Here is a 24,480-nt window from a genome sequence, read left to right on the forward strand (position 1 = left end):
GGGAGTATGGCCATAAGGCTCTTTGTTAATGTTTGACTTTATATACTTTTTAATTAGGTTCCTGTCCCTGAGGCGAGAGGCTTCATCGGGTCAGCACTGGGACGAGGAAGATAAGGTAATTACTGGTAAATAATCTAGACATTACACTAGTTAACATATGGTTACTATAAGTCATAAGGCCAAAGCTCTGGCGACATCTCTTCCTTAGAGGCCACTGAAGTCAAGGAGATTGTGTCATCTCCAATGATGTCACTTCCTGTGATGTCATTGGGCCTGTGTTATGTCACTGCTGTACCCCTGATATTTTGGTAATTTGACGTCGCTGGGAGGAGCATGTCATTTAAGCATAAGAATGTCAAAACAATGTGCTCAAATTTATATTTTAAAAGTTACAAAAATGTAAGGATCTTAGTGGTGTTAAGGCACATGGGCACATTGTCATTTTAGCAATAGCAGTCTAGGTTGTTTACTCCAGGCCCGTTTGTGTGACGCTGGTTATTATCATGCTCACTTCAGGGCTCGGGTGGGGCCTGGGGCCCTTTTTTTGTCTTGAATCGCCCACAACAGGTGGAAGGAGCCGCGGCCCTCCTGCAGCCGTCCCTGGAATGGCCCACGGAGTCCCGGGAGTGACTGTCAGTGTAACCCTAGCCCGCAGGCCGCAGCAGCAGCACCGGGCCCTGTCCGTCACCGCCGAGGCCGGCAGCTGCCTCCACTGGGAGGCCTAGCTCCCACGGCGAGGCGCCCCCGGAAGCACACGGAGAGGGCCTTCAGATGACCGGAGGACGGCTGACGGGAGGCCGGGGAGCCATGGCCGGGTCCCCCCTGCTCACCCTGGCGCTCTGCTTCGGGGCGCTCGCAGGTAGGCGCTGCTGCGGGTCCCGTGGGCCTCTTATCACTTTTAACAGGCCTAGTAATGGGGTGGCCGACCCCTGTTCGCATCCGTTAACCCCTTGTGTTCAGGGGCTACTGGTTGCATGCTCCAAAGGTTAGCAAGAGGCGTGAGGACAGCTGAGGCAACTGGCGCTCTGTGTAGTGGCTTCCAGGCTTTTTGGGGGTCGGGGGGTGCAGTGGCTTGGCCGACGCAACTCACCAACTTGTCCATCAAATACGTTAGACTGGGTGTAGCGATTTGGAAAGCAACACAGCAACAAACAGCGCACACATGGGGGTAAAGTGAGGGTCACGTGGCAGGGAGACGTACTCAGACCAACGAGGCGCCCTGGCTCTCTCATATGCAGATAAACAAACAACCCTGGGGGACAGGGCAGGCCTTTCCTGCGGTACCCCATGCCCTGGGGTAGCAATGCATGCTCCTGGGGTCCACTGGTTAGCAGCGTGTGTAGTGTAAACCACACAATCGCACAATAAAAAACACCACTAGGTCCAACACACAAACTCTCTTCCCGAAATGCATAGCAAGGGCGGGCATGACCTGGGCCAAGCAGAGACTGGTGCCACCGAGACAGGCAGAATAATTATTAACTGGCAAACCAAAACGGAGAAGCACACACAGGCAATGGGACATGACAGGGCACACAGAGGGAGACTAGACATGACAAGGTAAAGAGAAAGATTGCATATGAGAGGGATGGCACAGAGAGACAGACTGGGCCTGGCAGGTAACAGTGAGACTTACTGGACATGACAAGGCACAGAGAGACAGACTGGACAGGGCAGAGGGAGAAAGGCTGGACATGGCAGGACACAGAGAAACAGACTGGACATGACAGGGCACAGGGAGAAAGGCTGGCCGTGGCAGGGCAGAAAGAAAGACGACATGGCAGGGCACAGAGACAGACTAGACATGACAGGGCACACAGAGCGAATGGAAATGACAGGGCATAGAAAGACAGACTGGAGATGGCAGCGCAAAGAGAGACAGACTGGGCATGACAGGGCAGAGATAGAAAGGCTGGACATGGCAGAGATGGACTGGACATGGCAGGGCATAGAGAGAAAGACGACATGGCAGGACACAGGGAGACAGACTGGACATGACAGGACAGAGAGAGAAATACTGGAGATGACAGGCAGGGAGAAATACTGGACATGACAGGGCAGAGAGAAAGAATGCACCTGCCAGGGCAGAGAGAGATAGATTGAACATGATGGCACAGAGAGACAGACTGGACATGACGTGGCAGAGAGAGAAAAACTGGACATGAGAGGGCACAGAGATACAGTCTGCACATCAGAGAACAAAGAGAGAAAGACTGGCCGTGAATGGCACATAGAAACCGACTGGACATGACAGGGCAGAGAGAGAGACAGACTGGACATGCAGGTCACAGAGAAACAGACTGGGCAAGACACAGAGAGAAAAACTGGACATGGCAGGTACCAGAGAGATAGACTGGGCACGCCAGTGCACAGAGGGACAGACTGGGCATGACAGTGCACAGAAGGGCAGACTGGGCATGACAGGGCACAGAGGGGCAAACTGGACATGACAGGGAACACTGGACACTTTAAGGCACAGTGAGATAGCTGCACACAATAACAACACTGTTCAGCTTTATTTGTAATCCTCTCTCCGGTGGCGGTCTGTGGTTCAGTGGACTAATGCATCCACTACAGGGGCCTGTGTTGGACCTCATGGTTACAGGTGCGAATCCCAGTAGGTCCACTCAGCCCTTCATCCTTCTGAGGTCGATATAATGAGTGCCATTAAGTTGGTTAACAATAAACATCTGTTATCTGTCAATAGCGCCAAGATGTCCCTCGTGGGGTGAACGTGCGCTCTACAAATAAACGTGTTATTTTATGCATCCTCCTGGCCCTCCGCCATCTATAGCCTCCTTTGTACCACCACGTCCTACTCACCCCAAACATTCACTTGTTGCAGCGCCTCCAGCTCTCCCCATCTTTACTCCCATGCCGCCCCTTGTGCCTCCTAGCCCACCTCTCTCCATGTTTGCATCTATACCAGCCCTTATGCTGCCCTCTCTGTTTTCCAGCTTTACTTCAATACTGTTTCAGGTTTACTTCCATACTGCCCCTTGTGCTGCCTCCTCCATCTTGCCACCTACGCCCCCTTATGCTGCCCTCTCTGACTCTCCATCTTTGCATGTTTGCCACGGCTTGTGCTGCCTCATCCTATAATATCCACCTTAACAACCACATTTCCGCTTGTGCCACCTCATTGGAACCACTTCCTCTTTGCTTCTGGTCCCATCTTCTCATCCTCCTCCTCCTGCGTTCCCAATCCTTAATTGTATGCCTCCCCATATCAACACCTCACCCACCCCCTCATCCCTTAGCTCATTGCCTCTCACCACTTTCTCGTCAGAGGATCTCGAGAACTCCAAAGTGGCCACAAGGTTCCATGTTTGCTCATTACTCTACATGGAGCATAACTCGCCTAACGCTTAGTGTACTGAATTGTACTTGTATTGTACTTGTCATTTATATAGTGCCTTTTACTATTATTATAGCCTCAGTGCGCTCAGTGCTCAACATATTGTTGACTCTACTATCCTATGTGGCATTGTCAACACTATGTGAGAAGAACAATAAACGACAATATAGCTGTAAAAGTGTAAGGTTATGGGTCCAACTGAGAGATGTTTACATTGCGGCCCCTCCCCGCTATGTCCCTACCCATTACCTCCACGTCCACTCTTCCTCGTCCCAGTACTTACCTCATGAGGTCCCTGCCTCCGACACAGGACCTTCTTCTATTTCTTTAAATCCCCATAACTCCTCATCCACATCCACGTCACTCAGTTTAATTTTTCCTGCCTCCGGCAGGTTGACTTTTTCTTCCTAGTGTGGGGCACCGGGGAGCACCGATTGCTGGCCCCCTGGGGGGAATTGTGGCGGGGCCTTCGGTTCCCTCGGAGGCGGTGCTGCTCCTGGGCCTCCTGCGGGGCTTGGGGTCCCTGTTGAGCGGGATTGCCTCGCTCGGTTGTTTGCTGGGCTCCGGACCACAGTATGGGCATTGTGTCCCAGGTCCTGCTGGGCCCGGGGGAAGGTAAGGAGACGGAGGGGCTCTGTGCTTTCTGTTTTTCCCCTCTCCTGCTGGTATGGCCATCTTGGTGTTCCATTGTGGGTCGGCATGCCGGCTCCTTGGTGTGCCTTACGGAGGCTGGTGCCTCACCCGTTTTAGTTTTGTGAGGTTGTGGCCGGTGCAAGGACATCAAGGCCCGGGTCCTGCAGGGCCCGGGCTGCGGTAAGGATTTGGGGGATTTGTGAATGTTTGTGCCTTGATTCTCCTGCCCTTGGGGCCGTGCAACAACATGCCTCCTGTTTGATGGTATTCTCCCAACGTTGCTCCGGAGACGGATGGCCTCCTCCTCTGGTGGGGAGGTGCGGCGTTGCCTAGGGGATTGTTTGTTTGGTTTTCCCTCTTGGTTGGTACCTTCTGAAGGGGTTCCCATTAGCTCGACAGGTAGAGCATGGGGCTACCAGCTACATGATGCGGGGCTCAAGCCACCTCTGAGTCATGTGATGTGTATATAGGTGGCGAGTTAGTGGTGTGTTTGTGTCTGTGCTAGCCATGGGTATATTTCTGCTGCACGAGGCCACCTTATCCTGTCCTCTTCCTCTGAACTGCGCAGGGGATGGACAAAGCAGATTGATTTGTTTTCCCTTGTGTATGACACCAGATGGCCCAGGCATGGAATTATGGAAACTGCTAACGCATCATGGACGTAACGGCCATGCAGGGGGTTCCCAGTGTCTCTACTTTTAGGGCCTAAGTCCTCCGGTGTCAACGTGTTGCTTTCACGCCTCCTCTCAGGCGTGTGGAAGTAATATGGCAGGTTGTGGAACATGTCTATGCTTAAAGGGGTTCTCAGAGCCCCTGGTGCCAGTGGAGGGGGCTGTCCCTTCTGTGAGTTTCCGGTATAGGCATACCCCAGGTATGGGGTTGAGTTTGGTTCTGCTATCCGGGATGGATTGCATTGCCCCGCTTTGTGACTGTACTCTGCCCATTGGGAGGGGGCATCTTTAATGCCATCAGGTCATGTTGGTGATGGTCGCGCCAGCCTGGTGAATCCTCTATGTCAGCTGAGGGGACGGACCATGGCCTTGGAGGTTGGTGTATCTGCCCGGAGGCATGTGCATCTGCTGGACTACCGGGCTGTCCTGTATCTTCTTTTCGATGGGTCCGATCCTTTTGTGGGCTGACGAGCATGCTGTTATATTGCAGCACTGTCCTGCTTCAACGTCCTGGGATTTTCCTCTGGTGCAAGTGCAGTGACTGACGGCTTTTCTGGCTCTTCGTCTCTATCTTCTCAGAGGTGTATGGGACCGGTGGGATTCGGTTTCCTGGGTACTGGGCTCCTTCCGGGGGAGTTATCAAGTGCCGTTCCTGTCTCTTTCTGTCCAGGTTTGCATGGTCAGGACTTTGGTACCTAGCTCATGGACCAAGTAGTCGGGCATGGGATCCGTTCTCTCTGAATAGTTGTTGTGGGTTACCGTCATGCCCGTTCCTCTCCCTGTTCGGGGTCAAGTTTTCTGCTTGCGGGGGTTCCTGGTCCCTATGCCTTCTAGGAAGTGTCACCTGCTTATGGGTCTCGAGGCCCTGCACTGCTTCGTCCAGACGGAACACTTCAACGTGGAGGCTTTGCGGAACATTCTCTGGATGTTGTGCAGGGGGGATTGGATGAGATCACAGCGTTTTCGGTTCAGAGTGCTCCCGTCCTGGGTGCGATCGGCTCCCGGAGTGTCCTCCATGCTGGTGGCTCCCCTGGTGGTGCATTTGCATCCGCAGGGAGTGCAGATTTTTCCCTACCTTGACAATTGGTTGGTCGAGGAGTCCTGTAGGCAGGCTGTCCTGCCTCATCTCCCTTTAGTCTGCCGGGCATTGCGAGACTGGGGTTTGCTGGTGAACTAGCAGAAGTCTCAGCTGGAGACTTCTCAGGATCTAATTTTCATTGGGGCACTGTTTTGCACTGGGATGGAGAGGGTGTTCCTGTTCCAAGAGAGGGTCCGTCACTTGCTGGCTGTTCTTGGCAGGGTTCTCAGAAGGCAGTATGTCTCGGCTCGCCTGTTGCTGAAGTTACGGGGCACATGGCGTCTTGTGTGTTTTCTAGTTCCTTGGGCCCAACTTCAGTTACGTCCCCCGGTGTCTTATCTTCTCTCCCACTGGCTCCCGACGTCTCAGCTTTCAAGGCTTTGATTTCAGTGTCTCCAGCGCTGCAGGTCTCCCTGCTGTGGTGGCTGGGGGTTCCAAATCTAAAGGCTGAGGTGTCCCTGGTCCTTCCTCTTGTGGCCACTCTTACCACGGATGCCATTGGAATGGGTTGGCGGGTCTACATTGGGGGTCCTCTCAGCTCAAGGTTTGTGGAATCTGGGGAGAGCTGTCGATCATCCAATTAGCGAGGGTTGTGTGCCATTCTCCGAGCTCTGGTGTACTTCGAGGGGTTGATGGAAGGTCGGGCGGTTTTGGTCCGAACGGACAATACAATGGCCTTGGAATATGTCAACCGCCAAGGGGGTTCCGGCCGCTCCTTCAATGCTCTGGCAGCTTAGATAGGCACCTGGGGGGGAATCGCATCTGTTGTCTCTGGTGGCCTCACATATCAGGGGGGTGGACAATGTTCGAGCAGATCTTTTCAGCCGCCGGTTTCCCTCCTCTGCAGAACTGGTCCTGATGGCCCAGGTCTTTGTGGAGATCTGTGTCAGATTCAGGACCCCTGTTCTAGACCTGTTTGCATCCCCGACCTTAGCAAATGTTCCCCTCTTCTGCTCTCGGTTTCAGCCTGAGGGAGTTTGGGGTTGGATGCCCTCTCTGTACAGTGACCTTGGGTTTACTTTATGCCTTTCAGCCTTTTCCCCTTCTGCCCCGGATGGTTCAGCGCCTCAGAGTGTCCAGGGTGACTGTTGTGTTGTTAGCTCCGTCCCGCCGGAGTTGGTTCCCCTCTCTGTGGGAGCTTTGGTCACAGGAAACCTGGCTGGTTCTGAAGTGGCTGTGTCCCCTCCATGGGGATCTGCGGTTGGAAGTCTGCCGGATGCAATGGGGCTGTGTGGCTATTGCTCGGTCTAGGCTGATATCTCGGGTGTTCTCAGGTCCTGTAGTTGAGTCCATAATGAATGCTCTTAGACCCTCCACTCTGGAGGTGTACGGAAGGCATTGCGGCCATTTCCGAGACTGGTGTGGCCGGTCTGGGATCCCTCCCCTGCGTTATGGCCTCCCCGCTATCCTCCAATTCCTCCAGGAGGGGTTTGACAAGGCCCTGGCGGTTTTCCACGCTTCGCTCTCAGAGTGCCTCCATTAAATTCCTTTTGGGGGACTCTGATGGTCACTTGGATGGGGAGGTGTTGGTGGGGAAGTTGCTCTGGGCTTATTTCTTCTTCCCGTCCATGTACTTATAAAAGGCTTCCCTCTTGGGATCTCCCTCTTGTCTTATGGTTCCATCAAGGGACTCCTTTTGAGCCCATTTCCGAGATTGATATCAAACATATTACACTGAAGACTGCCTCTCTTATTGCCATCACTTATTCTCGTAGGCTTGGGGCGATTGGGGCTCTATTATGTCACCCTCCTTTCCTGAGGGTGCTGCCGGACTCAGTGGTGCTAAGGTTTTATCCGAAGGTTCTCCCTAAAGTTGTTTCTCGGTTTTCACACCTCTCAGGATCTGGTTATCCCTGCCTTCTTTCAAGATCCGAGGACACCTGAGGAGGTGGTTTGGCATAACATTGATGTCCGGTGGGCAATGTTGGAGTATTTGGCTAGGATTGCTCTTTTCCAGCAATCTGACTTTTGGCCCGGCTCGGGCTGGGTGTAAGGCATCTTTGGTTTCCATTTGCCGATAGTTCCGTGTTGTGGTCTCCATGGCGTATGTGGCTTCTGGGCTGCCTGTGCATGTTCAGGGGCAGTCCACCAGAGGTTTGGCGGCTTCCTGGACCGATGCAAGGAGAGTTTCTCTGCAAGAGATTTGTAGGGCTGCCGCCTGGGCTGATCTAAGCACGTTCATCAACCGCTATGGGTTGAGTTTCTCCCACTCGGGGATTGGAGTTTTGTCTGTGGGGATGGAAATTAAGAGTTATTGTGGGTGTGTGTTTTGCTGCACTGTTTTTGGCTCTGTGTCTCATTGGGACCTTTTCCCCATTGCTTCTTTAGTATACCTCATGAGGTAAATACTGGGACAAGGAAGAGTGGACGTGGAGGTAATGCCCTGATTACTTACTGATAATCTTCATTACTCCTAGTCCTACTTTTCCTCGTGACAGTACTGACGACCCTCCTCACCCTCCCTGCGGGGAAGGTCCCATGCTCCGGCTTGGTAATATGAAATTGAGTGACGTGGATGTGGGGGAGGAGTTATAGGGATTCAAAGAAATAGAAGAAGGTCATGTGTCAGAGGCAGGGGCCTCATGAGGTAAGTACTGCAAAGAGGAAGAGTAGGACTATGAGTAATGAAGATTACCGGTAAGTAATCAGCGCATCTTTTGACACTCAGCCAGAGGGGTACTAGTCAATATTAATGCACCCAGTAACCCGTGGCTTCCTGCAAAGTCCCACCCAGTCACTGGTCATCGTCAGCCTCTACAAGGATCCTCGATTCTCCAAACATGTCATCAAAGTCGATCAGTGCGCCAACCACCCACAGCTATGCCTAAAGTCACCACGGCCAAAGACCTCTCCCAACTGAATCATTTTGTCTTCCTTATACAAGCACGTACATCATGCATCTATGTGTAATTCCATCACGTGACGATGGAACTTATGCTTGTTGTAAAGCCCACCAACCTCAACAAAATCCAGAACTGGGCGAAGCAAATAAACTCGGTACATTCTCTCCACAGATGACGCCACCTCTAGCCTTTCCTTCAAGAAGAAGCCCAGCCATCCTGGTACCAGCTCTCGCTTCTCTCTAGAATCAAGCCCCTTTATTCCCACCCAGAGTAAAGGGTAGACATCATTCATGCCTCAGACTCCTCGACAGGGTCCCCACCACCACCCATGCCCCACTGAAAACTGTGGGAGCCCCCATGCAGTCCTCCTCGACACAAGTCGAAAGAAATACATTCACTTTATAGCCACGTTCAGTGATATGGACTGACTGTTTCTCCAAGCCGGTATCCACTTTAAAATGGCCGCAATCACATACAAGAAAATGACACCCAAGTTCAAAAGGCTTATTAGTTAGCCATATGCACTTTGAATACAAATAAAAAAATGACACTCAGGAGACTTCTAGCGCACTTAACTAAAAAGCATACCATCCACAGGGGTCAGCTCAGCAGTAGAAAAAGCAATGTTTGCAGATGAGTAGCCAGGAAATGCGAGGATGAGAACACTCTCAAAGCAGGTCATCTTCGCCTGTTATGCCCCTGGACCCTGGGGCAGCGGTCCACTCGACTTGGGCGGGTCATCCTTCCGCTTGCTCCTCTTCAGCTGATTGCTGCATCCTGTTTAGTGTATGGACCACACTTCCACACCCGCCACCACGCTTCCTGGTTGCTAGGTTCATGCTTTATGGAATCCTTCCACCCCTTCTTCCATTTGCGCCCATCCCCTTCCCCACCATTATTTCCACCCTTACACTTTTTCCTGCTCCAGTCTCATGATTTGTGCTTTGAAACCCTCTCCTGCTCCCATATTCCTACCAAACCCCACAATTTCTCCCCCGGCCCCTCTTTACTCCATCGCTGTAGTGCCTTGGGGCTCCACAAATTCTCTGACGACAAGTGGGCTCGATAATACATTATCCAGGAGTGGTGTGCCGCCAATGACCTCTGCCTTAATGCCAGTAAGAACGATATTCTCCTCATCGGCACACCTGCTCCCTCCCTTTCTGTCACTCTCTGGCCGGCCTCTCTTGACCCTCTCCCTGCTCCCACCTGTGAGGCTAAAAACCTCAGGGTCATCTTCGTCTCCACACTCTCCTTCTCTCCTCACATCTCTGACGTCTCTAAGAAGCCACACTACCAACTACACTTCCTCAGAGGTATTCTTCCTTTCCTCTCCTTCCCCCAGATGTTCACTGTCTCCAGAGCTGTGGTTCTCTCTAGGCTGGACAACTGCAACAGCCCCTTTCTAAATCTGCCTGCCTCTACTCTGCGCCCTCTGCAACTAATCCAGAACAGGACTGCAAGACTTATCCTTGGCCTCAAGCCCAGGGATCATATCTCTCCAGGACTGAAATTCCTCACTGGCTCCCGGTGGCGGCGAGAATTAAGTTCAAACCCTCTGCATTGTCCACAAGGCCTTCTGGGGTCTCAATACCTTCAACTCTCTCTCCCTAAATATCTTACTTCTCGAGCTCTTCACCTCTTCCGCCTTCAACTCCCTTAGGGTCAGTCACTTCTCTAAGCAACAAGTTGGTGGTAGATCTCTTTCTTCTGCTGGGGCCTCCCTGCCTCTCTGAAACTTGAGGAGAACCATCTCCGGTTCCACAAGCACCTCAAGACCTTCCTCTTTGCTTTAGCTTTCTCTCCCTTGCTGATCTCCTGGTTGACCCTGAAACTGCACTGTTACCTGGCTACCCTCTGATCGCAGGCCCAGGTCCCCTCCCTGCCAGTTGCACACCTGCACTGCCCCTCTGACAACCCTTTCACTCGGGGACTGTTTCTGTATCCCTACAGCCCCCTACCATCACTTGACTCTTGATGTCTGCACTTGCACTTGCCACCAGCTGGCCGCACTTTTATTTATTTAGTGTCTTATTTATTTCCTGATTATCCTATGCACTGCCCCCTCCCCTTCCCCCTCTCCTGCACTTGGCGATCTCAATGTCACCTGGCCTAGTAAGATCGTTGTCTCTGTCTTCCCTCTGTTCCCCCTCCCTGCCTCATCGCACCTAGAAACACTTGAGTATAGGCGCGTTAAAAATGCCATATATCATATCATATAGCCTCACACCTCTGATTAGTGAAGTCTGCCAGGTGGTAAAGCAGGGCTATGTGCTCAGCAGCATCCATTATCAATGCATTGGCATCAGTATCCATGGCAAAAGATGTAGGGGGCTAGTAAGGCATGAGCTTAGGCCAGCTTGGCAAATGGGGCGGACTGATGCAAGCCCAAGTGGCCACCAAATAATTCTGATCATGGTCAACTTTTATTTCCAATTCAGGAGAGTATATGGCATGACACATCACCACCAGCCGAGAAAAGGAGCAGGTTATTTTCTTTGCCACGCCCCATCACCAAAATAGGCAATTGGATAGGCAAAAAGAGGTTCTGATAGCAGAGAAGCTATCTAGCACCCCAGATACGAAGATTTCATGTGCAGTGCTGGAAAGGGGGATGCAGTGAAAATTATGCCCACCCCCTGAGCCGGTCCTGGGGATCCAGGGAAATTCTAAGGGGAAAAGCCAGTGTCAGAAACTGGGACATTTCTTTCCTGTAGAAATGTGACAATCTTCACCTGGAAATCCTATTTGTTCCTGGTATGAGCTCTTAAAAGGTAGTCGAATCTCTCCACAAACTTCGCCAACTACCATCCTTTAGGGAAGAGCTTCAGGAAATAGCTTAAAGAAGTGGTATCATGCATGTGTTTTGTTTTCTTAAAGCAACAGTTTAGAGTCTAAGCTTAGTCCTTTTACCTTTCTACTCTCTCCTCTCTCAACTCCTACCAATCCTCCCCATTACCAACCCGCAATTTCTGTCAACATTAATTTTTTACAATGTGACTATATGGATGATATTAATTTCAACATGTTTACTCACAATCATGATTGTAATGCACATATGATGTACAAACAATATAATTGCTTTATTTTTATAACTTTCAATTATGGTCACCTTTGTTGATATAATTTCGACGATGCCCTGATTTGAAAAAGGCTACTCCTAGCCGAAACACGTGTCATCACTCAGGGCACATTGTTCTACAAGAGCACCAATACATTTTGAAACTGAAAACTACTGGCGCAGATCTCCAGAAGTTCTTCTGTGTACTATAAACAGTCTATCTTAATAATTGTATCCATGCGCTTGCAGCCTATTACTTTATCCCTTTGTTGTAGAGCACCCTGTTGCTTCACAGCTCGGTTTGCACTATGTAGCACCCAGCACATACATGCCTATGTTGAGGCGCTACCTCAGAGGGAAGTGGGGACTCCTGATGCAGAGGATGCAGCTCGATTGCCTATGACGAAGAGGTTCTCCTTAAAGATTGCTCAGTTGTTTCATGAAGGTGCACAGATCAAGACAGTTGTGAGGAATTCGACCATCCACACAGGGAGTGTGCCCTGGGCTTCTTAGAAATTTTTTAAGAAATCGAATGATGGGAGATCAACCTCAGAAAATGTGTGGGGCTAATCCGCACACATTTATGCTTGCTGCACAACAAACACATAGTCAAGTGTATTCCGGAGGGGCACAGACTACAGGTGCAGTCTTCCATGTCACATTTAGCTGGAATGTGACAGCCACTGGTACATCAAAGCATCCCAGGAAGGGGGAAAGCAACACCTTCCTCCTGCCATGGCCAGCCTAATTAAATATTGTTATGATGTGCTTGTCTGTATTGTATCAGTGCATGAGTGTATCAGTAACAGAGGGAGATGTGTTGTATAGTGCCTGTCTGTGTGTTGCAGTAGCTCGTAATGTCATTTGGAATGTTAATGTGGGAATGTTTATGGTGAAGATTCCATGTTGAGGCAGTTAGATCCTCCCCGCCTGGGTGATGGGAGCCGGTTTTGAATGTCCTTATGTCCTATTGTATATTTAACTTAAGGACTGGTAATAAACCTAAGTGAGCCTGGAACCTGCTTTATTACATTGGCGACGAGTTGGTCTTAAAGAATTTGAACCCAAGCACAATAAAAGGAAGGAAGCTGAAGAAACCTGCTGCAGAGGACAGGAAGAAGGACAGCACTGCCCCCAAATACAAGTAAGACCCATCACCCAGGGCATAAAGTGGGCGCAGGAAAGCCACATATCTGGCAGCATCAGCAGCAAATAAGCAGGAGGAGTGCTGGGTGCCAAGGGGCTGGAGAGAGAAGCTGGGCCAGAAGGCGCAAGGAAAAGCCGAGCTCCATTAATCAAAGGAAAAGCTGTGCTACATAAGGTGAAGGAAGGAGCTGGCCCATAGGGAGAAAGGTGAAACTGTGCCCGCTGGTAAAAGTTGCTGCTTCTTAAAGTGGTGCCGTTATGATAAAAAGGGAAGAAGCTGCTTTTAAAGTGAAGTGGGAGAAGTATCCATAAAGGAATGGAGAAGGTAGCCATTGTAGGAGATTAACAAAACCTATTGTCGCACTGGCAAGGAGTGGCTTAATGAATAGCCAGGACTGAGTTCATTGTGAGGAGAAGTGTCCCAGTGGTTTCAGAAGTTGTGCGCTTGGCTAGAAGGGCTGGACGTGACCCCAGCAGCAAGGACAGGCTATGTCTTCATGCGCTATATGAATATGTTGACCCATCTGTAAACCAAACGTTATGGTCCTTTATACGATTGTGTTAAATGCTCCATGTTGTGATAATAGAAATGGGTACAGTGCATGCGTGATGGTTGGGCAGCGGGAGCTCTGAACAGCTCAGCTCCTACCGTGGTAATGATGATCTCATGTTCCTGGAAGGGGAGTTGGCGGTCGGGTTGAACGCCAGTGAAATCCAAGAGCCGTTACTTGGATGGCGTAATCACCGCAGGGGTCACGTATTGTAGAAAGAAGGAGAGAACTCTGAGTAAAGCACCCAGCTACGTGGTGGCAGCATCAAGGGAAAACAGTCTGTGACATGCTGCTTCATTGGAGGAAGCAGATCAATGACAATATTACGCAGAAGTTCGATGTCAGTGGTATATTGTCTGTCGTAGGAGGTGAACCGCCGACAGAGGAGTGTTCAGAAGTGTGTTGTATAGGGCCTATCTGGGTGTTGCTGTAGCTCGTGATGTCATGTGGAATGTTGATGTGTGAATGTGAGAATATTTATGGTGAAGGTTCCATGTTAAGGCAGTTAGATCCTCTCTGCCTGGGTGATGGGAGTCAGTGTTGTATGTCCTTATGTCCTATTGTATATGTAATTTAGAACTGGTAGACCTATCAGAAGTAACCTAAGTGAGCCTAAAACCTGTTTTATTACAAATATCAAAGGCTCCATGGTTGCATTCTTTTGTATTGTCAAATATCTGCTGGTTGCAGCTCATACTGATGAGAGTTAAAACGAAAGCAGGCCTGCAAAGAGGCTTGGTCACAGAACTAACACAAGGGACAGCAAACTAACACCTCTTTGATATGCAATGTGTCAACTTGAAGCTAGCTCCCACCCCTCTGTATGAAGGGCAGTGAATGTTATATCTTGGACTACTGTTTACAGTAGGCTACCCCTGCAGGGACCCCCTTTCAGAGGGAAGATGTATGTGATTTGATGGAGACAGAAAGTCTGTTCTCACCACAAATTTCAAAGGAAACATGCGCTTTGATCAGGAGTCACAGAGAGCTCAATTAACCAGAGAGAAACTTTGATCCACAATAGACAGGAAGATGGGTGGGACTTAGTAGTACATGTTGTCACTCCTTACCTTTCCTGTTGCAAAGCACTCTGGTTATGACCCCACGCATAACAGAAGATTGTTGGTGGGGAACCAGGATTGGTTCATTAAGGTACGCTTCGCCTGCACCAATCACTGGGCCTTTTGGCTTTAAAAGAGGGTTGAGACCCTCTTTTAGCAGATCATCCGACGACTTCAAAAGGAGTAAGAAGAAGGACTCATTTGGACCCTGGCTGAAGGTACAGTCTGCCTCACAGCTTCACCAGTGAAGGAAGGGCAGGATTTCCAAGAGGGAAGCAAGATCCCTCCCCTGAACATCTCCATGGGAACAGTGGGAGATTCAGAACCCGTACCCATCCAGCACACAGCATGCCCTACTAGGTTCTGCCAGCAAGCATCCTAGGTGGGACGTGCCAGAGAGTCTCGGAACAAAGGACAAGGCAGTTGCCTGCAAACACTCTCCACAGCTTTGGGCCTTTCCGCCTTAAAGGACGCCACGAGCACTGGGAAGAAGCTAGGAAGAGTACCACAACAAGCATCAACCAGAGTCCCTCTTTTAAGGACATTTTGAAGGCAGTCGAGACCTCGAACCGCGACCGGCAGCACTACTAACTGTTGTCATGATGCAGTCACTAAAGCTGTCCAAGACGCCTCGACCAGCGTGCCAGATCTGCCAACCAGCACAGAGACAACGATACTTGACCCTGAGCCGCCTTGTAGGCCAGTCGGCAGTATCCATCCATACTCGCTTGCCGAACTACCTGTCGCCTGATGCCCACAACTGTCTCTCGATTTGAACTCTGTCTCAGGGGCTGCAAAGCATCCTGGAACCTACTCGACACTGTCGAGCATCAAGATCATCTCAAGAATTGGTACATTGTGGTTCTGTCCCCCTGATCCCTCTCTGAAGGCCCCAAGTGACATTTAAGACCCTGCTCCCTAGGTGCTGAAACCAGTTCACCGTGAACAGTTCAGACTGATTGCTTTACCGACTACCCTCCTGTCAGTACCCAAAGTGCTTCCCTTTCCTTCGTGAAACTGTCTGTCCTCTGTGTTCCTTTACAGGGTAGGCTGTATTTTGTAGTGTGCTAGAACTGTCTTTCGTAATAATAAAAAAGTAGATATTTGTATACAACCTCAAACGGACAGTCCCTTTTATCATTGGGTAATAATTGTATTTTTGCTGTGTTGCAACTAACCAACGATCCACGACCGTGCGGAGATAAGCCTGCCATTCCATCCACGTTACCAAAATTGGACAAGGAGGTTTATAATTTACTTGTGTTTCCAGTCTGTTCGGATCCCTTCTGGTGTGCTAGAGGTGTGGATCCAATTGATGGTTTAGAAAACCATATTCATCCCTGGACCACTGGTGCACCGGAAGTTGATTCGTCACAACAGCAGAAGTGACAAGGGCCCTCTTCGAAATGCTCATGAAATGAAGGCGCTACTGGGCCTGCAGTAGAAGACGTGCCTGCTTTCTCTCCATCTATTCTGGGGGGAACTGTTAATTGCAAAAATAATACAGTCTTCCAAAGGGCATATATAGTACATCAGATTGAGGCCATATAGGTATCCCGAGAGATGCTCACGCGGAAAGAGAATCAGAACCCTGGGCTATGACTGTATGCTATTGCAATGCAAAGGCTAATGCGGAGGTCCTCCTTTCATGAGGGCACAGGGGAGCGCACTAAAAGTGGTTGCACAAAGCTTGATTCCATGTCCGTAGGGATGCCATGCCCTAGTACCGAGCTTCCATTTATCCATTAATTGCATTCTGGGAGTTGTAGTCTTGAGTCATTTCAATTGAATAAAATGCAAAACGGAGGTAAACGCAAAGCCAAGAACTGGAATAGGGTGTCAGTGATGAATTGGGGCCATCCAGTGCTTGTGATTTTGCTTTGCAAACACCTGTATGTGTACCCCGGTGCTTGCTTTGCCGGGGATCTAACCAACCATCAGTGAGAAATCCCAAATTGTTTATGGTTTGTTTTGTGCCAAGGCAACCATGTGTGTAAGTTCCCTTTGTGTATATTTCATTGAGTCTGCACCTAGACAAGGCAAGGTAGAAGATTAAATAAAGGCAATTGGGGGACTCAGGGAGAAATCGTACAATGGCAACTCATCCCAGATCCTAGTGCTGCTGGTGTCAAGTTATCATCCGTGTGTTTTCTTTCCTGAGCACAAAGGCAGCCTAGGGGAGTAGACGGTGTGGGGCAGAGAAGTAGCTTGAAACATCTGTGCGCCCTCCCTTTAAACAATGATTGCTAAGTGCCCCATAACCAAGACAGCAGACACGCAAATGGCGGGAAGCCCAGACCAGATTTCAATTTAGTAGGGAGAGGAAGCAAGCAGCACATCAATGCCAAGGGATTCTGTCCTGACACAACCCTAACACATGTCCGTGGGAAACAGTTGCAACACACATTTCAACCACTAGATGGAAGCGTTGTTCAACAGATGTGAGCACGGCTGAGCATAGACACTTGAACAGAGGGAAACATGTTTGAAAGTATGTATTTAATTTGCATTGTTGTCTAACGCTGGCCTTAACCAGAGCAAAGAGGTACGTTATGAGGATTTTTTTCTTTTTTTGTATTTTCTTTTTTTTATTGTGCATTATTGGTTAAAATAAACCTTAAACACATTTATTAATTAACAGGTCTATAATGCATATGTTAAAAACAGTATACAAATGTAATAACAACACAAGCAATCCTCTAAATGCAATTAAAATGAATTACTGGATACCTGCCAGTGTTCTTAATAAAATCTTAAAAGATTAGTTCATAATAATATAATTAAAAGATTAGTTATAAACATAAAGATCAGGAAAGGTCTGTGATACAATTGTTAACACTTTTCCATGTGTAAAACACTGCGGCCATAATGACAACAGATTCCCCTACCATGATGGTGCTCCCTCCCTCTGCTGTGGGTTAGTAAGAAACCGAGCGTAGCCCTTGTCATAACAATTAGACATCTTTGCACTTATTACATGACGGGCTGTCTCGACTTCACTTCCACACAAACGACGCAATCCTTTTTCACGGGGGGGGTGGGGGGGAGGGGGGGACTCCGTATGCTCCAGTGTGGGTAGTATATTCAATCTAAGATAGGTTATACATTTCCAGAACTGAGTTGAACAGTACTTTACAAAGTAATTGTTGACATGCAACCCCCAGAATGCTTGTTTACAGTATTCCGCATACATTGATTTAGCTGCTCTAGAATCCAAGTTGTTGGAGACAGCTAGGCGTTTGGTTCTCTTTTTTTAATACTGTTAACCAATTCGGATGATCCCTGAATTCGTCCGCTGGTAGGTTTATCATAGCCATATGTCCTATTGCAGATTGTCTCAGCCCTCGTAGGAATGTGTTATTGCCGCATATGCCATCCAGCCGGGCTAAGTAGTGATAAAGTGAATCTGAGGATTCACCCGCCAGGCAGATAGTGATGTTAAGTTGGCACTGTTGTGTCATCCTGTACGTTCGCAACGATTGAACACCCAACTCACATCTTACGGCTTGTACCATAACGGATTGGGGGACTTCTAAGATTGATCTAAGTATTTTACCCTCAGGTTTGTGAAGCCATTATATGATATGATAGGTTATTTATAATGCACTTAATACCCAGAGCTTTCTAAGCGCGGACCCGGGGATCAAACCTGTGGTGCTCTGTGTCGTCTTGCTTCCAAGGCGAGCACGTTGCCCCCTGAGCTATCCTCCCGGGTCTTATGTCTTCCGTATGACCATGCAATCATATTCTCGGGGAGGATGGCAAGTCCATTAAGCATAGCTGGTATGATACTTTTATTATGTAAGGCTACTTGTCCCTCAAGGTTGTTTACGCCCTTTATACGCATTATCTTTTTATAAACGAGCCATTTTTTCATAGCCATGGAAGTCACAATGTTGCGATAATGATCACTAAAGGGTGATTTTACATTTGTGGAAACCCAAATAGATGTATTTATCTACCACTTCCAGGGGCGTTCCATTCCGGAACCATTTATAATGAACTGACTTGTGTTGCTTACCCAGTGTCATTATTTTAGTTTTTCCGATGTTTCTCTTTAGGTTGTTAGTGTGTGAGTACTTTGTGGCTTTTTTCCCCAAAAGTGATGTTTCAGAGTGCAGTATAGATGTGGACACTGCAATAGGGTAGACATGTCGGCTACATTACATGGTGTTTGTGTGGGGGATGGGTTGCAGTTTGTTATGAAGGTAGAATGTTGTTTTGGGGTAGCTGGCATTGTATGCGATGCAGAGACCTTTGAAAGCAATTCTCTGTGTTATGTGGAACCAGTGGAGCTGGGAGAGAGTAGGGGTGATGACTGAGTGGGTAGGTGCAGGGTGAGTCTTGTCGCTACGTTCTGTATGGCTTGCAGTGGGGTTAGATTGCTGTTGGGGAGTCCAGTATGGAGTGCAATTCCGTGGTCCCGTGTGGGCAAAACTAGTGCTTTTACTGTGGTGCGGAGGTCCTCATGGGGAATGGTGCGTCTTATCTTGTGGAGGAGGCGTGGCCTTAGGGTGCATGTTCTGGTGATGCCAGCTATGTGTTGGATGAGGTATAGGCGGAGGTTGATGGTGAAGTCTAGGGGTTTGACAGCTGTGGAGAGGGATATGTGTTGATTGTCCACAGTGAGTTCTTTGATCCAGGGGATGAGGTTTGGTGTGTGTTTGGGTGGGGAGGGGTGGGAGGCAGATGAGGAGGTATTCCACTTTTGAAGGGTTAGGTTTGGGGAAGTGGGGGGCTATTCAGGTGGTGATGTTGTAGACAGCTTTTGAGGGTATGGCGTTGTGAGGGGGATTTGATTTGGAAGTATATTTGCATCTCCTCTGCGTATTGGTGAACATGGTTGCTGTGGTTGCCAAGGGTCTGTGCAAGGGATTCAACCAGTGGTGTAGCCTTGCTGACAATGTTGGGGGGGACATGACATCTAATGGAAGGGGCCCCTGCCAAACGAGAGGGACAAATTGGTTTGCCACAAAAGTTGGGGGAGGACAAACAGCTTTGCCCCCCGGCCCCCTAAAATGATGCAAATGGTCATTCAACATATAGGTTCAAGAGAAGGGGATATGGTGAGGATCCTTGTGGAACCCCATGCTTAATTGTGTTGGGAGTTGGATCAATTGGTGGTGGGGGGTTATGGACACGAAGTTGCCCTGCCAGTGAGGAGCGGTGCCAGTCGAGAACGGTGCCTGTGTGTTTCATACTGTCGAATAAGATGTTTAGGAGAATGGTGTCTTTGATAGTGTCAAACGCTCCAGAGAGTTCAAGGAGGACCAGAAGCTGTGTGTCCCTTGTCAGTGATGTTGTGGAGGTCGTCCAGGATGTGGAATGTTATGGCGTTGGTGCTGTGGCCGGGTCGAAAGCTTGATTGGAAAGAGTTGAGAAGGTTGTTTGTGGTGATGTGTTGTAATGTAACGTACCATGATTCTCGTGAGGTATAGGGGATGGTGATGTGACGGTAGTTTCCAGGGAGCACAGGGCTGAGGAATGGTATCTTGAGGAGGGGCAGATTTACCAGTTTGAGTGTGTGGGGATTGTACCACGTGAGAGACTCGAGTTCCTGATGATGCAGTGCAGAGGCAGGGCGGCAATGCATTTGATGCAGCTTTAGGGGGCATGCGTCGACCAGGAAGTTTGCTGTTTTTTTTTTCTCATTGAGGGGAAGGAGGAAGACTCAGTTGACAGTTGATGGGACGGAATGTTTGCAAAGGTTTGGGAGTAAGGGGCGGGGGTGAAGGGTTGGGCTCGTCTGATGTGTATTTTACAGATAAAATATACCATCAAAGAGTTGCATACTGAGGTGGATGTTGGCGTGGAAGGAGTGGATGGTGTTTTACAGAGTGGCTTTCCAATGTTACAACGTTTCTGTGTGCCAATGGTTGTAGATTGGAGTTCTTGTAGGTAGTGGATGGCTTTGGTGTTGCATATGGCCATCCTGTACGTGGAGCAGCAATGGTTGAGGGGTGTCCTAGTGTCGGGGCATGTATTCCTTTGCCAGGCTCTTACAAAGCATCTGGCTTTCTGTTTGATGGAGAGGAGGGGCTTGTTGAACCATGGTTCATGATGGTGGTTGTGAGGTTTTTGCATTTTGTGTGGGGCTATTTCGTTGAGTACCTGGGTAATGGTGGTGTAATTGTTGAGGCGTATAGAGGTGTGCATGTGAAAGAGAAAGAGGCGGTGGTATCAGTGGTGCAAAGGTGGTGCCTTCAGTGTGATTTGTCTGGCTGGGAAGTGGGGGCCGTGTGGCAGGTGGGGAGGATGTTGGTAAAGTGAGTGTGAAGGGGAGCACAAAGTTGTCAGACCACGATACCCAGTTGCGATTTTGCACAAAGACGTGATTTCTGCTTGAAACCAGAAGGTAAAGAGTGTTGCCAGCAATGTGTATTGGGTAGGTGAAGTGTTAGGTGAGGTCATAGGGGGTGAGTAGAGTGAGGATGCTGTTCAGTATGGGGTTGTTGTCTGGGTGGGACCTAACTGGTTACATTTGCCATGGTAGATGTTGGTTCAGGAGGAGCTGTGGTTATTAGTGGTGAAGTTAGACCATTCAGTGTGGAAGGTGTGATTATGTTTTGGGGTTGGTAAATGAGGTCAGGGAATGTGAATTGTGGGTGTGATTGAGAGTAGCAGCTGAGAGAGAGGGCTTCAAAGGATGATGTGCAGTGTGGGTTAGTGGGGTTGCCTAGCGTGAGCATGAATGTGTTTGCTTACCCCATGTACACTTTCATCATAGAGATAGAAAAGGGGACGTAGAATGAAAGATCCATGCGCCCTTCTTTAAGTAATGATTGCTAAGTGCTCCAGAACCAAGATGGCAGACAGGAAAAGGGTTTTAAAACACAGACCAGATTTCCTACTTAGGTGAGAGAGTGGGAGCAGCAGGTAACACATCAATGCCAGGAAGTTAGCCTTATACCATAATCCTACCGCTTGTCAGTGGGTAGTAATTGCTGTAACAGACTACATACCCATTAACACAATCCCATACTGGTACCATGGTAAATTAACAATTAGATCATATCTATCTAGTGAAGATAAGAGTAGCGGTCTAGTTGTTTATGTTTACCCAACTACACATCCAGTTCAGAGTGAGTCTTTGTTCAGAAACGTAAAATCGTTGCAGTAACGAAAAAAGTTATACATGAGAAACGGCGAGATTTTACAAGCGGTAAGCGATGGAGGAGATGGAATGTTTCCACTGAGTAAGCGCGGAAAGGAATGGCCAGTGCTTCCGATGTACGAGTAAAAGTAAGCGTGGAGAAACAATATTTTGATATCTATGTCAAAGAGACTACATTCTAAGTCTCTAGGTACATATGATTTAATTAATACCTATATTTATTAAATGGCGAAAAACACAAGATGAGACAGATTTCTGATTCTCTGTGACAAAATAATAACACCAATAACTGTTCCAGAGAGGGCTTAATTGTGAGGGAAAGGATAAAAGGTTGAGTTATCGCACTTGGTATAACTGTAAAGGCTCACTCCCCGTTTTACACATGCAAATCCAAATAAATATGAAACACCCCAATGGGGAATGAGACTTAAAGAGCAGGTTCCAAGAGTTATTTTTTCTTTATAAAGAATTGGCATCCAGAGAACTCTGCTGCCCCGAGAGCGCTCTGGCAAACAGTACAAATAAATGAACTTATCAAGGGACAAAGCGTCATCACTGACATCACTCTATATGGGACTACAATTGCTTGGGATTGCGTGAATAACATTGATACATATGCGGCTATGGGTGCTGCTCAATCCGGATTGGTTGCTCCATTGGCGGGAGGGTGAGCATCGCGTGGTCCGGCTGCCAGTGTCCAGGAAGGGTGAGAGTCAGGTCTCGGTGAGGTAGGGCAGACACTAACTAAGCTAGCATAAAAAAACTACCACTAGACATGTAAAAAACAATGATCATTAGTATTTTCTTTAAGTAAATCCTTTTGAGCCTATAAATTGCATACATATAATCAGAACATCACTCATTGGGACTTATATGTAGTACCAGGTTTAGGGGTCTTGGTCAGTGTGATAACATCGATCATGGGGTGGGCCTATGCACATCAAAGCAGCTATGGGGCACGCTGACATTTATTAGTTCTAGGGTGCAATATATCGTGACAGAGGTCTGGGTTTAATACGGGGCACACTGGGGTGGGCTTCACAGCATGGTCTCTGGTACATCAAGAGAATACCTTAGGAGGGCACAGAGTTACAGTGGCAGTAATTTTCCAACAGCGGGGAAAGAGGGCACAGGCAGGTTTGTGGAGAAGGATGAGCTACAAGGCATGGTTCGAGCCGGTTCACACACAGGACAGTGATCTCAGAGGAAGAGTGAGATGTTACATTAGTATCTTTGTTTCAATTGTCCCCGGCGCATCCGTGAGAAATGGAGCTGTTAAGCTTTCAGACAGATTGAGAAAAGGTGGGGGCCATGAGCGCAGAGTGCAAAGCACTGCAGAGGGAAGGGAAGCCTTTTCGTATTATCGCAGTGAGACCTAGTCCAAAGATGGAGTCGAGGACACACAAAATGGAAGCCAAGTGACCCCCACAATAGCCCCGCATCGGCTTACTGTTGACATGCATGCAAGTATAAAGTAACAAACTAATCCTTTTTATTATTCTCTCTCTGATAATACTCTGCTTCTTGTACTGCCTCATCCCATGCAGGTGTACCTTTTATTGGCATTCAAGCCCTGCATACACCTCTTAGGCTTTGCCCTCTCCTTGCATATACATCAGGTGTGCATGTCATGTCTATACCCCCACCCACATCTCCCTGTACCATTGCAACTCCCGTGGCTCTTTAATTGTGGTGTGGTATAGGTTGTCTACCCTGTCCCCATTCTGGTGATAAACAGCTGCCAGGCGATACTTTGGTGGGTTTGACTCCCCAGTTTATATTTGCGCGTCTATCATGGTTGCTACCTGTAAAGACTGGTAGGGGGTGTCTGTACTTCTGCTCTCTATATGGTAGAGGAGAGGCACAGAAGACCCCAGCCAAGATTCTCTATTGTGGTAGCAATGGACGAGCAATCAAGGCCTAGCTTCTCAGGAGGGGATGCAGGCTGGTTCTTAAGTACAGTGTAGACCCCGAACCCCCACAAAGGAATGTCCACACACTGTATTACTGAAAACACAGTATTAATATAATTAATATTCAAAGCTATTTTACGCGATCACAATAACGCACTTTGTACTCGGAAGTCAATAATGATAAATATATACAATTCTAAAGTGGTACCACCAACGTTGTCGAATCTCATTAAAGTGCATCAACTGTACGGTTAAAATGTCACACAGATCAATAACGAGTAAACCAGCAATAGAGATAGGAAGGAATGCAAGATGGTTGAAACAATAGGCAGAATTCTGACCCCTACCCTTAGGCACAGTTCTGTGTGAAGATCCCCCCACCTGGGCAACCTGTAAAATAAGATATATCGCACAAGCCCAGTCCATATGTTCAATAGTCTCACTTCTTCCTATTAAGGTTTTACCCCCCCAATGTACCTGGTGGAGTAGAGTTCTCCGACGATGCGTTGACCGATCCTTCTTGAGTGCCTCCCTTTCAGGCGGGAGCCACGGATCGTAAAGAGGTGTCGGGGAACTTGCCGTTCGGTGTCGGGGAATCGATGGCCCTTCTTGAGTGCCCTCCCTTTAAGGCAGCAGTCACCGGTCGTCGAACATCTGACGGTGAACAGGGTGAACTACAGCAGGGAAGTGACGGCTTCGTTCCTAGCGGTGCTCTTCGATGACAGAGCGTTGGTGTCCTGCAAGGAAGAGGCGTGCGGGGCACCTCGGTGATGATAGTTCTGGACCGCAAAGAAATGAGGAAGAGCTGTGGCCCAGTGAGGGCGTCGAGTCGTCGGCGTCTCTGTGGTCCTTAGGTGGCGAGAAACCCCCCGGTAGATGCTCCTCAGCGCGTCGACGGTCGGGCCTTCTCCAGCGGGAGACAAGCGAATGACGATGCAGGCGAGAGCGTCCGATGATCAATGGAAGTTCTTAGGCAAACGGGAGCACAGCCGCTCCGGTCGGCGACGGTGGTCGTCGACAGTGGCAGACAACAGTCCGCGTGCTTCTCCTT

The 24,480-nt window shown here is 48.9% G+C and overlaps 1 protein-coding gene across 2 annotated transcripts in view; it reads left to right on the forward strand.

Moving 5' to 3' along the window:
* The first annotated feature begins 507 nt into the window (after window positions 1-507).
* The window catches only part of CHRNB1 (cholinergic receptor nicotinic beta 1 subunit), a 189,530-nt gene continuing 165,557 nt past the window's right edge, over window positions 508-24,480 (forward strand). The window contains exon 1 of one of the 2 annotated variants that reach the window (XM_069644480.1): window positions 508-859. In XM_069644480.1, coding sequence (XP_069500581.1) covers window positions 772-859 — 88 coding nt within the window. In that variant the 5' untranslated portion in view covers window positions 508-771. The remainder of the gene's footprint in view (window positions 860-24,480) is intronic. The other variant, XM_069644489.1, reaches the window with a different exon arrangement.

This window comes from Ambystoma mexicanum, chromosome 1p, assembly GCF_040938575.1.
Source record: "Ambystoma mexicanum isolate Mex_15411 chromosome 1p, UKY_AmexF1_1, whole genome shotgun sequence".
Classification (NCBI taxonomy): domain Eukaryota; kingdom Metazoa; phylum Chordata; class Amphibia; order Caudata; family Ambystomatidae; genus Ambystoma; species Ambystoma mexicanum.